General features: G+C 34.4%; 1 protein-coding gene across 1 annotated transcript; it reads right to left on the bottom strand.

The window, feature by feature from the left end:
• Window positions 1-468: 468 nt before the first annotated feature.
• LOC126767868 (uncharacterized) lies at window positions 469-12369 on the bottom strand. Its single transcript, XM_050485568.1, has 4 exons — window positions 11474-12369; window positions 2351-2659; window positions 2096-2285; window positions 469-2006 (listed from the first exon to the last, which is right to left on the bottom strand). The coding sequence occupies exons 1-4, from the start codon at window positions 11509-11511 to the stop codon at window positions 1632-1634; spliced, it is 912 nt and encodes a 303-aa protein (XP_050341525.1). The 5' UTR covers window positions 11512-12369; the 3' UTR covers window positions 469-1631.
• Between the last annotated feature and the right edge of the window lie 1556 nt (window positions 12370-13925).

Genomic DNA, 13925 nt, shown 5'->3' with positions numbered 1-13925 from the left:
AAAATTATAAAAATAGTAGTAACTGTTAATTTAGGCTTTTAATTATAACATAATTAAAATAATAACGCATAATGGGCAACACCACATTGTACTTTTATGCGTATTGCGTTATCCCGCTAAATTACAAAGGAACGCTCAAAGATGCTCTGTTAAATGTAGCAAAGCAAATATTTGGCAAATAGTGAATTGTGATTTAAAAATTTGTTAAAAAAGCACATAAATATATTTTTACAATGAAAAAAGACTTATTGCATGAAATTGTTTAAATGTGAATATGGACAAATGACAGTCAGATCCGGTTCACGACTTCCAACAATTTTCATAGGTGCGAACACAAACATACGTACCAGATATTTTAGATGTATTAATAATGTTTAGAGATTACCAATACAAATTGAATGACCACCAGTTGAGGAAACTTCAAGGATACTAATAAGGTTTGTATTGAGAGTGCATATTAAAACGAAATGTATTTGATTGATGTTTATTGGTTATATTTATGTATAGATGCAATGTACATTAAAATGATATACTTAAAAATATCAGTGCGTAGAATTGACATCGTATAGACTTATCTAGTTGTGTAATACCTGCTTTAACCATATGTTTTATAATTAAAAGTACAAAAATATTTTCTTGAGCTTATGAGTTAAATATTCAGATGTACTTTAGTTGTCTAAATAGTCTAATGTTGGTTCATTAAGACAATACCTGGTCAAGCATTAAGTGCAATATATTAGTCAGACATTGTGAAAATTACAGTTATTATGTCATATGGTATGTATGATAAGTAACCTGTTTACTTCGTAGGACTGGTTACCGTTTTATGAAATTATGTAGATTGTATGCCAAAAATGACCTTGCCTGTGTAAGGTGTAATGTTTTATATATTCTTATTAAATTTGTTGTGAGTAAAATTTTATTATTTAAGCTCCTATTACTTGTTTAACATTTTGCTTTCAAGCATATGTGCAATAAGCAACTTGCATATTTATTTATGTAATATAAATTTCTAAATAGTATGCCTAATAGTTTCAATACTTGTAGAAAGTATATGTGTTTTAAAAACAGAAACAAATTTCGAAAGCAAAAAACTTACCATAGTTTAGTTGTTTTTTGGAACTGTGTACATTTATTTGTATTAAGTTGCATACAGCGTCTGCTTAATAAAATAACGAATTTTAAAATTTTATTTTTAACTAGAAGTTTAATATACCATTTACCAAGTAAGAATAAAATAGTAATTACCAGTTCTTTAAGAAGTTCTTCAGTGTAGTTAATTAGTCAGTCTCTTTTGATATTTAGAAAAATAAATCTAAGGTAGAGGCTTCTAAAACTTTTTAAGGAGCAAAGAGATTTTCCATTATGTTTGGGAAAGAAATACCGCCACCGAATTCCTTATCTAATACAGTTCAATAAATTCGATATGGAACTTTTTGTGCATTACTTAATTTTTAACTTATTGTTGTTGCTATCTTATTCGTAGTTTATCCGTATAACGCTTCAAATATGCATATGAATGTGTACATATGCCTTTGGGACCAGGGTGTTATATATAGTTGAACCATTATTCCTCAAATATTGCAGTTTGGTTCAAATACAAAATTAAAATAACAAAAATATTGTTGTCTTTATAACACTATATTCTTATAATTTATAGCTCTATGTTGGTTTTCCTTTATAACATAGAAACCCTTCGGCTTTCCGTTGCCCGAAAAATACCGATTAAAACTATTTTTCTTAACTGCTGCAGTGGGCGCATAATATGAGGGTGATTTATGCTTCAGAGACTTTTTATAATTCGATTTATACGATTTTTCAATGCTCTCATTTTCCCAGGGCTTTTGAAAATGTGAAAATCTCTTGAAGTTGATAACATATTTTTTGCCGTTGACATCAGTGAGTGGTAGTGGTTGTTTGTTTCCGATAATCTTCTGTAATACTGGTAGGTTCCAGTGGTAGATACGTCCCGGTTTGCCATTAGAGTTAAACGGAAAGGTCGACACCTGAGCAAATCGATTTTTTCTCATAAATACAATACATAATATTTATGTCCAATTATAATTATTACATAAAATTTTAATCTATCGCTTACATTCGTTTTTTGTGAGTTGTCAGTTATGCTATTGGCTTCGCCTTTTGGATTTGTGTAATAAACAAAATTCGGTGGCAGTTTTATAATGAACATATGCGAATCATCTGGAGACGAGTGTCGTCTTGATTCCACAGCTAGACGCTTTCTATGGTGGCTGTTGGGGGCTTTCACTTTGGTAAAACCAAGTTTCCTAAAAAAATATTTTTGGTTATATAAATTATATATACATATATTAATAATATAGTTTTAACTCACTTCAGCATCTTCTTGTTTAATGTATGCGAGTTTTTGGGCAACGTTTTGGAAGTATCCGAGTCATGTGATATAACAGTATCGGCGTTAAAACGTCGCTCCATCGATTGATGTCCATAAAGACGAGCTAATCCATTATTTTTCGTCTCCTTAGAATTGCTTCTTAATCGCAATTTACTTTTGTCTTTAGTAAACCAATTTTGCAGTACATATGCCGATGGTTGAGTCGGTTTTGTGATTTCATCTCTCTTACTGCTGTTCACATCAGTTTCACATTGTGCGAAATTGTTGAAAAATGCTAGACAGCATAAGCTGAAAAAATACATTTTAAATAATATTTTACTTTATATTTAAGCGTTAACACAATCGAAAATATTATAGAAAATTTTTATCGAAATATAATATAGGATACATTAGCTAGTTCTTTTATTGTTAGATTGGATTTCTATAGTCTTCAAAAGTGGTGCATTGGTAGATTTAAAGAAATTTAATTCAGAAATACCTGTTCTTAGCCGATCAAAAATCTATTTTGACCTATGTATATATCGAACGTACAAATTTTTGAAAATATTCTCCAAAAAAATGCAGTTGATTCGGTAAATAACGGGTGATCCAAGTATATCACTTTTTTCAATAGCCTTTTTTGACAGTTCACGCGTGAGTCGTGTCAAGCTGTCATGTTATTTTTGTTCAGTGTTGTTTGCCATTTCATCGTGGAAAGACTTACGCCTGAACAACGTTTACAAATCGTTCAACTTTATTACGAAAATTCAAGTTCTGTAAAGAATGTGTTTCGCGCGCTCCGCTTAACTTACGGTCAACATAATCGGCTGAGCGTACTATTTGCAACACCATCACCCATACTGAGATCCTGCTTTCATTACTGGATAATATTCTAACGAATAGATCACGTCTGTAGCTGAAGAGTTCCATGAAGATCCGACGTTTTCGAGCCAATTTTTTTTCATCAATGAAACCTATTTCTAGCTCAATGGGTATGTAAACAAGCAAAATTGCCGCATTTAGGACGAAGAGAAACCTGAAAAGATTCGAGAGCTGCCATTTTATTCAGAAAATCGGTCGATATTTCTTAAAAAATGATGCCGGTGACAAAGTAATCGTTATTATTATACGTTTGAGAATATTTCGGTGAGCAGATAATTTCACGTTTGGGGCCGGTCGATTGGCCATCAAGATGGTGGGATATCACACGGTTAGACTTTTTCCTGTGAGGGTATAGAAAGCCTAAAGTCTATGCGGACAATTCTGTTTTGATTCAGGCCTTGGAGCAAAACATCACGTATTTCATTCGTCAGTTACCAGTCGAAATGCTCGAACGAGTCATCGAAAATTGGGCTAAACGGATGGACCATCTACGTAGCCGCAGCCAACAATTGAAAGAGATAATGTTCAAAAAATAATTGTGAAAGAATTTCTTTCGAATGATAATAAACATTCCTCATTAAATTTAAGTTTCCACGTTTTTTCTTTAAAAAAGTAAAGAGCTTCGAACTGGATCACCCTTTAGTTTTGGAGATATGAGCATGAGATTTGTAAGAATTCTTTAACTTAGAGTAATCTGGTTTCAAAACTTTAAAAGTTGTCTTCCGAGTCGTTTTGACTCGTCCTTCGATTATTACCCCTCAATTATAATAAGAGTCTTTGGTAGTTTTTGGATTTGAGATAATTTTAAGCACAGAGTTTTGATCCCTGCTAGACCCCTTTTTTGGAGGTCCTCCTGGTGATTGGTTACAGGATCAATGGAATCCAAAATTTAAAAAAAATCGACAAATATTAAAATACATTAAATTCTGTAAATGTATACAGATTTTAATCTTATTTGATTAACGCATTAAAAACAAAATCACAAAAAAATGTGTTTTCCGATTTGCAAGTCTTTTCCTAATTGTACCTTGAATCCTTTAATAATACTTATATAATTTCTATTATAAAACTCTATATAACTATATAATTAATTATTATTACAAATTTGGAGAAAGGAATTTATATATATTTTCAAATATTTTATATATAAGGATCTGTTGATTTTTTATATATATACAATATATAGAATTACTATTTCATATATTTTTTATTAAGACCTATCAACTCTGCCTTTATTTTCATTTTTTTTTTTTGTATTCTATATATAGATGCATTGTTATATAACTATCGGAATTTAAAGTCATTTTGGACATTGTCCGGTCAGAAAATTTCCAAGCTTTAAGAAATAAGATAAAAGTTGTTCTAATGTGTTTGGTTTAACATTTTAACATTTTCAGAAAAATGTATGACAGTTCTTTATTAGAACTTGGTGGGTAAGGCTTTCAACAAGAATTTGCGGTTTTAAACTTTTCTTCAAAAAGTTTTTTCTGCTATTCAGCAGAGAAGAAAACGAATAGTCTCATCTAACTGAGCACCGTTACAACTTGGTGTAATAATGCACCAGAGCTTCAAACTACCGACTTATGTAAGACTTTCTGCCTTTCAATTTTTGTTTTCGGAAACTTTTAGGTTTACCCGCACAGTAACTGAGCTGCATCGCTTTTGGCCCATCTCTTGATTTAATTTCCATTTAAATAACAAGTATGAACTGCAATAGTAAATCTACTTAATCGATTTGATGAACTGCAAATGGCATGGTTCCAGTTGGGTGCCTTTGTAAATGCCGCTACTCTTAAAACACACACAGGCAAATATACATATATGTACATACATACAGCCACGAATGCATGCAATTGGCAATATATTTCTATTTAACAAATTATCAACGACCGCTGCTGGCACAGACCCAACATCAAGAATTCGTAGATGCAATAATAATGAAATACCTTTCGACGTGCTCAGCATACATACCTACACACACGCACACAGACACACAGAAATTTACGTGCAGATCTATGTAGGTGCATGGGTAGAAGTCGATGTAGTTCCAGAAATGCAAGCGATAAAAAGTGGGAACTTTAAATGAATTAAGCAATAAGAAGAAAAGGATAGTGGAACAAAAGAAAAACAAGTTCGCTAGCAAAGACACGGAGCAGATATCTACATATATACACACGTATATAAAATTTACATAGTTTCTTACATACAAATGCACGTTCTTACATTAGACTAGTCACTAGTGCATAGTTCTGGCAGTTGACTAGTAAACGGTGCTATGCTGCTGTTAGAACTCGTCGCTGATGAGGACCTATGTTCCATATTTTTGAACCATTTTTACTAAAAAATTTAGCTGGAAATGTTACAGTTATTAGCTTTTCTCTGTATTTTTTAAATATCTTTCAGTGGCTCAAAGATACTAGAAGTTTGGGATCACGTCTAATGGGGGACGAGAACATAATGCTGGTCTAAACGCGACTAACTGTTTTCGCTGTCAGAAATGTGGTTTCCACCCTTTAGAGAACATCCATAATAAATATTGAAAAGTGAAAAATTATAAATTCGATATCGGAGATCCTTAATACGCTATAGATGTACCGAATTCGATAATATGAATATTAATTTTCAAGGTCTGTGCTTATACCCGCTTTTGAATTTTTAAGGGGTTACATGGGTTTACGAGTTTCAAAAAATCTATTTTTTATTGTCTTATTAAACTTTAAAAAGCCTCTTGAATATTTTCCTAAAATTTTAAGTGGATCCCAGTAATAGTTTCGGAGATACAGGCTTGAGAACTTGTGCGCTCGAGGCTAGCTAGGCTAAGTTGGCGTTTTTAAACGCGTTTTCTCAAAACTGTGTTTTTGACTACTACTCAACCGATCTTCCTGAAATTTTACACAAGTCTTTGAGAAACAATTTTTAAAGACTTGGACGAAGGATTTTATTTTCGATTACAACTATTTGAAAAAAATGTCCCATGTAATCCCTTAAAAATTTGATAGGGTCGAATCGAACAAACAACTGGCATAAATCTAAAGACTAGTGCAATCTAATAGACCTGAAGTGTCAACATATTCACCTCCTCTAATATAATGTTTTTATTCCTTATGTAAATATATAATTTTCCAACAAACAAATGTTTTACAATAAAACAGTGACAAATTGCAGACATCTTCAATACATTTTATCAAGGCTTTGCTTGTTTATTTTTCGGTTTCTTAAAATTCACTCAAAAACCGACTGCCCTAATGTATTTTTGGCCACACGTAGGTATGTTTGTCTGAATGTGGGAAGACTTTTCGCCTCGATGCAAAATTTATAAATACACATACATATGTTTTTTGTGAACTCAAACATATATACATACTTCTTTACCCATGCATAAACGAGTATGTATGTTTGTATGTATAGCAGGCATCGCACCACCACCACTGCAGCAGTGAGTAGTAATAAATTGTGTGTGCTTTAAAAGAATAAACAAAATTTTTGCATTGTTAAGTCAACAACACAGGTATGGGCACACATGGGCGCTGGCATACGCTTTTCATACGCCGCTGTTATGTACGAGTATTTACCTCGAATATGAAAGAGAATATCAACATAATTTTTATTTTTTGACAAGCCACCATATTTTGTAATTTATGTTGCGATTTGGACTTGAACCACAGCTGAGATGTATGAAACGCTGATGAGCAAACAAAAAAGTACAATACAAAGCACATCCATACATACACGTACCTATGTAAATGCATTGGCCGATTTCCGTTGTTAAGGAGTGGAAAAAGTTAGTGACTTAAAAAAGGGTTTCTTTGTGGTACTTTTAAAGATTTGATTCGAAGAGTGACAGAGTTGAAATCATGGAAATCCAGGTGTGAAGTGGTTATATAAATAGTCTCTTACATTTTTTAGTAAATTTCGAAAGTTATTAAAATTCATGAAGAAACAGAAATAAGCCTTGATATAATTAATTTTTAGTCTTTAATAACGTTTGAAGGAACGAACTCTATTCCATTTCCCACAAAAATAAGTGACAATTTTTTTCAATAGTAGGTACTTGAGACTTTGGCCTCAACAACGGCGCCGTTAGTTCTGCTTTCTGCAGATTGGATCAGAAAGCGAAGCAAATGGGTCTGGTAGCGAACGGGGGTAAGACGAAATTTTTCCTGCCAGCAAGCAAACAGTCGTCACACTCGCGATTTGGTTCCCACGTCACTGTAGACAGTGATAACTTTGAAATGTAGATAACTTTGTCTATCTTGGAATTAGTATTAACACCAACAACAATGTCAGCCTCGAAATCCAACGTAGAATAATTTTTGCTAACAGGTGCTACTTCAAACTGAGCAGTAAAGCCTTCTCTCGACGAACAAAGAACCGTTCTGCTATAGAGGCATGGACGATGACAACATTTGATGAGTCGGCGTTACGAGTTTTCGAGAGAAAGGTTCTGTTGAAGATTTATGGTTCTTTGCGCATTGACAACGCCAAATACTGCAATCGATGGAACGATGAGCTATGCGAGGTATACGACGACATTGGCATAGTTCAGCGAATTAAGAGACAGCGGCATCGCTGGCTAAGTCATGTCGTCCGAATGGATGAAAACACTCCAGTTCTGAAAGTATTTGACGCAGTACCTACCGGGAGAAGCAGAGGAAGACCTACACACCGTTGGAAAGACCAAGTGGAGAAGGACCGGGCTACAATTGGAATCTCCGTTTGGCGCCAAACAGCGAAAAGGAAGAACGACTAGGGCGCTGTTGTAAACTCGTCTATAACCGATAAAGAAGAAGAAAAAGGTACTGACATATAATTTCTTCTCTTCCATATTACGGAAAAAAAGAAACTAAAAAGTGGAGCACCTTTCTAGTATTATTCAGAACGAGAAGTTTCTTGAGATACCTATAAACCAATTTTTTAGAGTAAAAAGTGAAATAAATAACTTATTCTTTTGACCCACCCTGATAAATATGTAAGTATTCATATGCGCCAACTGAGTACTTCATCGAATATTAATAAGTGCTTAACAATGGACAAAATGATATAAATAAAGTATAAAATGAATACAAAAGGATAACATCGATGTATCGACATGAATAGATAATTGTTGCTGGCGACTTCCACAACGCGAGCATCCAAAGGACTAAACATGCACACATATGTAGCTACATATGTGCATGTGCATGCATGAGTACTTATATTTTATATGCTTATGTATTAATTTATTCATTTTATATACTTGCTGTGTGGCATTTGCCAAGAAATTTCGGTTCTACATAAGGAGACAAAGGCATTTATGATGAGCTTACACACATGGCTGCATGTGTTTATATATCAAAATTTTCGCAGTTCATAAAAGCAGGAAAGGAGTAGGAGTGGTTGCACGCAAGGAATTTTTGTAGAATACAAGAGCACCACTTAAATTCAATGATAATATTTCAATTCAGCAAGATTTTAACTTTCCTCTCCTTCATTAGTTAATGGCGTGTGCTTTGATTATTTGTATCACGTGATCCCTTAGCCTGTTGGTTTGTGGTCAAAATGCAACAAGAAGTTTACCTTTTGTAATTCAATAACTCAGACAGCTTGAAATATTTCACTTTATGACTAATAGTTTCTAAAGACCGCCTCCAGACAGTAATGCCACTTGTCTTTCTCACCTTCATATGCATGTGTAAGGACGCATATATGTACGTATGATGCATTCTTTTGTGATGAGTTCGTTGCTGTAAACCTGATTTGGAATTAGCGATGCGCTATAGAGGCGTGTTCTTTTATCGCATTAAGGGATTTCGAGATCAAAGTCAGTTTGTATTAGTAAAACTGGTGTTAAATATGAAAGATAACCTATGTGAGCTTTCTATCTAATGAAACTCCGATATTCTGCATTTAATTATACTATTTGGTTGAGGCTAATGGTATCGCAGTTGCTTTTTGTATTATATTTCGCCCCATAAAAGTCTCAGTGCCAAAGTGTCAAACAGCTTATAAGTATGTAAAGAATAGTACTACCAAACTGTCATAGTTCTTTAGATTTCTCAAAATAATATTAAAAATTAGAACTCGAAAACTTTTGTATCAAACATAAAATAGAAAGCTCACAATTTTTAATTTTCAGAAACTTATACTAACATTTTTTAAATATTTGTAATTTAATAAGTTTAGGATCCGCTTATTAGCTTTATTAGAGACGCTTTGAATTTGACAGAGCGTTTTGCTTGCCAACTCTGGGAGAATACTCAGTACTGAGTCAAACAGATTTTGAATAAAAATATACTTATGTACATCAAAACAAAATTCTGAAGATTAATCAAAGTAATATCGTTACTTTGAACTCTTAAAGTTTTTTAACAATATGAAATGTCAAACTCCTATATTGAAAAGAGGTATATTTATATTCAGCTTTCCAGGTTTTAATATTCTCTTGCAAGTAAAAACTCCCCAGTAGTGTCGGATGAGGCATAAATGAAACAAGATCTTAGCTGGTTCGGGATCGCAGATTTAGACTTTGAGGAAATGACAAGTGGGTCTCCATTGTTATTCATTGTACTTGTCTGAAGATTATTACATTCTTTTAAAGTACTTCTGATTGATTTCATTTTCATAAACCAGGCTGCGTCTTCTTAATTTCCAAAGAAGTGACGTTAAAGGTGAGTTTAACGACTATGGGCACAGATCAGTAAGACTTTTTAATTTAATATTCGCTCAAAAGCTCATTCGTCGAAAAATTTTTATTCTAGGTTGGTATGACTGTCAGTGACATCTTTGCAAATCACATCAAATAGTTATTAGTGTTTAGAATACGCTTGTTTTCTGAAGGACAAAAAGTACATTCGGTGATTTTTACGACAAGTGAAATTATTAAACCAAGAAGTTCCATTAAATATTGTGTGCGGAATCAAATTTCTGGTACGGAAACGTAAAAATGTTGGAAAAGGTCTTAGGTGATAATTGCTTATCGCGAGAAAGTGTTTTTGATTGGTACAAATTATTCAAAGAGGGTCGAGAACGCGTTGATGACGAACCACGTCCAGGATGACCATCAACATCAACTGATAATCAACTCATTAATAAAATTAAAAAATTGACACTTGAGAATCGACAATTAACAAAGATATTAGCGGCAACGTTGGAATGTCGAAAGGATCAGTGAAAACCATTTTGAAAGATCATTTGGGTCCTAAGAAAAGTGAAAGCACGACTGGTTCAAAAATTACTTAATATTTTTGAAAAACAACGTCGCGTTACCGTCTGTGAAACAATGCTTTCCAACCACCAGGATGTCATAAAACACTTGTCGTTAGCTCCAAGACTCATCGATAGGCAAGGTTATGTTGACAGTTTCTTCGATTATCGAGGTGTGGTGCATTCCTTCCAATCCACTAAACTGTCAGTAAGGAATACTATTTGAGTGTTATTCGTCCGGTTGTTGCACCAAGATAATGCACTGTCGCATACTCTTCGTGAGTTTTTCGCCAAATTTACAACCATTATCGTGCCAAAACCACAGTATTCGTCTTCGTGTGACTACTTGCTATTCAGAAAACTCAAACGAGCGCTCCGTGGAAACCGTTTTGAGTAAATTGAAGCCATTAAACGTGAATTGTTACTCACATTAAAGGCTATTGTGGAAATTGACTGTTTCGATGATTGGCAAAAGCGTTGGTGCAAGTGTATTTGAGTCAATGGGGATTACTTTGAGATGGTGGGATAGATTTTTAAGAATAAATTAAGAATTTGAAAATTATCTATGAGCAAAGTCATACTATTTTTTGCTCAAAGTAGTAAATGGCCAAAAATCTCGCGTTTGCTACATAACGTGAGCATTTCACGCTAATAAATACCAAATGGATGATGGATCTCTTAAAAAGTTCGTTCCTGTTCAAGATGCATTGAGTAATTTGAATTTTGTTGTTAAAACTTCGACTTTTTGACTTAAGCACGATGAGGTATAGAGGTAATATTCACTTATTGTCTAGTATCTTAGCCTCATCCTCTTATAAATAAGGTTTAATTACTTTCCAGGAAATGTGGATATTGTCAAAGTTAGGCATACATTTTAAAAACAACAGTAAAAAGAGTAAAAGCCCTTTATGCAACACCTATGTTAATTCGTAATTTATGGTTCTTCCATTTAACAAGTGTTTCAATTCTTATTTGTCCTTTGTTGGGCTTTGAAATGAACTTAAGTTACGGTAATTTGAAACCATCACACAAGTCTTTTATGTCTTTTATTATGCCTACCTTGCAACAAATATGTTAACTTGCAACATTTTCATCATCTAAGTTGAACGAACTCTTTTACAAATAACATAAGTGCATATGTATGTGTGTATTACAGTCTTTATTCTGCACCGCACAAGTCTTGGCACACGCGATGAAGTTATCAGACAGCAAATTTGTCTATTGTGGTCAAATGAATTTATTTGTTATTGCTGCCGCACAAGCGCAACGCACACATGCACACCGATAAAAATAAATGTGGAATAATATATTTGGCGCTAAGCAATTTTTCCAATAAAAATGTTTTACAATTAATTTTTATAAAAAAATAAATTTCAAAAAATTATTTTTTTCGAACACATTAGATTATTCAAAATTTTTGATTAACATTTATTAATTATATTGTATATTAATTATAATAATTAACAGTCACAACCCGTCGCACTAATTGTTATAATTTATATTTTCGTTATTTAATTGTTTTTCTGCCTGCAGACAGCTTTAGCATGTTCTTAAGTCAACAGTACCGAGTTCATATTTGAATGGCAGGGCAGTCAATTGTTTTCCAAAGTACCGCACAAAACGCACGCGAAGAGTCGCCTCGGAGCGGTCAAATGGCAACGGAATGAACGTGATCGACTACAGCGGCAGCAGCTTGAAGCTTCTTGTAATAAAAGAACGCCAATGAATTTATTTAAATGCAACTACTCGGCAAATATGGCTGTGCGTGTGTGTGTGTAAGTATTGTTCTGCTATATCAGACACTATGTGAAGCACTAGTGCCGCTGCCAAAAAATACACTGTGGACCGGCTAGAAGTGTGCTGACTGCGCAAACGCCACAAAAAACCACTCGCACACGATAAAATCTCGGCAAAGACTGAATTGATGGCGGCGAGTCGTCACTGGATTTTAGCAGTCACCCATTGCAACATTTATACTCTGCTCCGTCATTCTTGGCCATCTTGTTATCATGCGGCTTAAAGGTTGAGGAATACTATGTGTAAGGAATAGTGGATAATAAAAAAGAATAAGTTCGCAATTGATGTGCTGCACGAGTGTTTCGGTGCGGCGCATTGTTGTGCGGTGTATGGTGTGAGGTGTCGTGTTGTGGTGTGCGCTGTGGTTTGATGTAGCGCACTCAAGCTTAAACCTTTAGAAAACGTCTTAAAATACATATTGACTGGTATGTGCAGCAAGTATTTATACAACCTCTAGGAAAAGCTGTGTAGTAGCCGAGACAAAATAACTAACACTACCAATAAATTATATGGTGTCCAATTGTCGGTAGGAAATTCAAGTGACAATGAAGTAATTTTTATGCCTTAAACCGAGTAGACTACGTATGCCATTAAATTTGTAACACCCGGAAGAAAACAACGTCTTCTACGGTTAGTGCCTAGTTTACGACAACGCGCCAGTCGTTCTTCCTTTCTGCCGTTTGATACCAATTGAAGAATCCAAGTGTAGCCAGGTCCTTCTCCACCTGGTCTTTCTAACGGAATGGAGGTCTTCCTCTTCCTCTGCTTTCACCGCCGGGTACTGCGTCAAATACTATCAGAGCTGAAGTGTTTTCATCCATTCGGACGGCATGACCTAGCCAGCGTAGCCGCTATCTCTTAATTCGCCGTTGCCAATGCGCAAAGGATCATAAATTTGCCGCAAAACCTTTCTCTCGAAAACTCGAACGCCGACTCATCAGATGTTGTCATCGTTCATGCCTCTGCACCATATGGAAGGACGAGGATGATGAGTGACTTGTAGATTTTGGTCATGTGTACGTCGAAAGAGTACTTTATTTCTCAATAGTCCACTGGTTCCAAGATCGACGAAATTATCTACGACTTCGAAGAAATGACTGTCAACAGTGACGTGAAAGCCAAGTCGCGATTGCAACGACTGTTTCTTTGATTAGGGAGATATTTCGTCTTGCTCTTGTTCGCAACCAGACCCATTTGGTTTGCTTAAACAACAACGTAGAAAGTATAAAATGCATATATAAATGATCAGCGCGACTAGCTGATCCGATTTAGTCATGTCTATCTGTCTGAAGGCCTGTAGATACGTTAACTAGCTCTCTTGGAGATATTGATCTGAAATTTTGCACACTTTCCTTTCTTCTCAATCCTAATTTGTCGTAACCGCCGATATCAGGTCACTGTAGGATATAGCTGTCATACAAATTGCTGATCAAGTTCTTATATAAATAACTTTATTACAACGCTACAATCTCCAAAAAATTTGTATAGATTAGACCTTTATAGCACGAAACTGCTAAACTGATCGATCAAACTCAAAATTAACATCTTTTTATACTTTTCTATGCTGAAAAAATTAAACTGGGAAAGACATTATTCCTTCGGTGCAGTCGACATTAATTACAAAAATACCTGAAATCGCGGCAACCGAGAAAAAAAATTTGGGGCATTAGAGTTTTTGGCAAAAATGCAAAGATTTTGAGATTTATATTACAAA

This window comes from Bactrocera neohumeralis, chromosome 2, assembly GCF_024586455.1.
Source record: "Bactrocera neohumeralis isolate Rockhampton chromosome 2, APGP_CSIRO_Bneo_wtdbg2-racon-allhic-juicebox.fasta_v2, whole genome shotgun sequence".
NCBI lineage: Eukaryota > Metazoa > Arthropoda > Insecta > Diptera > Tephritidae > Bactrocera > Bactrocera neohumeralis.
The sequence above is the reverse complement of the archived record's forward strand: the minus strand, read 5'-3'. Positions and strand labels throughout refer to the sequence as shown.

Bases quoted from the DNA above. Each gene is read 5' to 3' on its own strand.
- LOC126767868 (XM_050485568.1), bottom strand. From the start codon at position 11,511: ATGATGAAAATGTTGCAAGTTAACATATTTGTTGCAAG. The intron at 2,660-11,473 runs GTAGGCATAATA...GTATTTTTTCAG, and splicing joins GTTAACATATTTGTTGCAAG to CTTATGCTGTCTAGCATTTT. The intron at 2,007-2,095 runs GTAAGCGATAGA...CGATTTGCTCAG, and splicing joins ACAACTCACAAAAAACGAAT to GTGTCGACCTTTCCGTTTAA.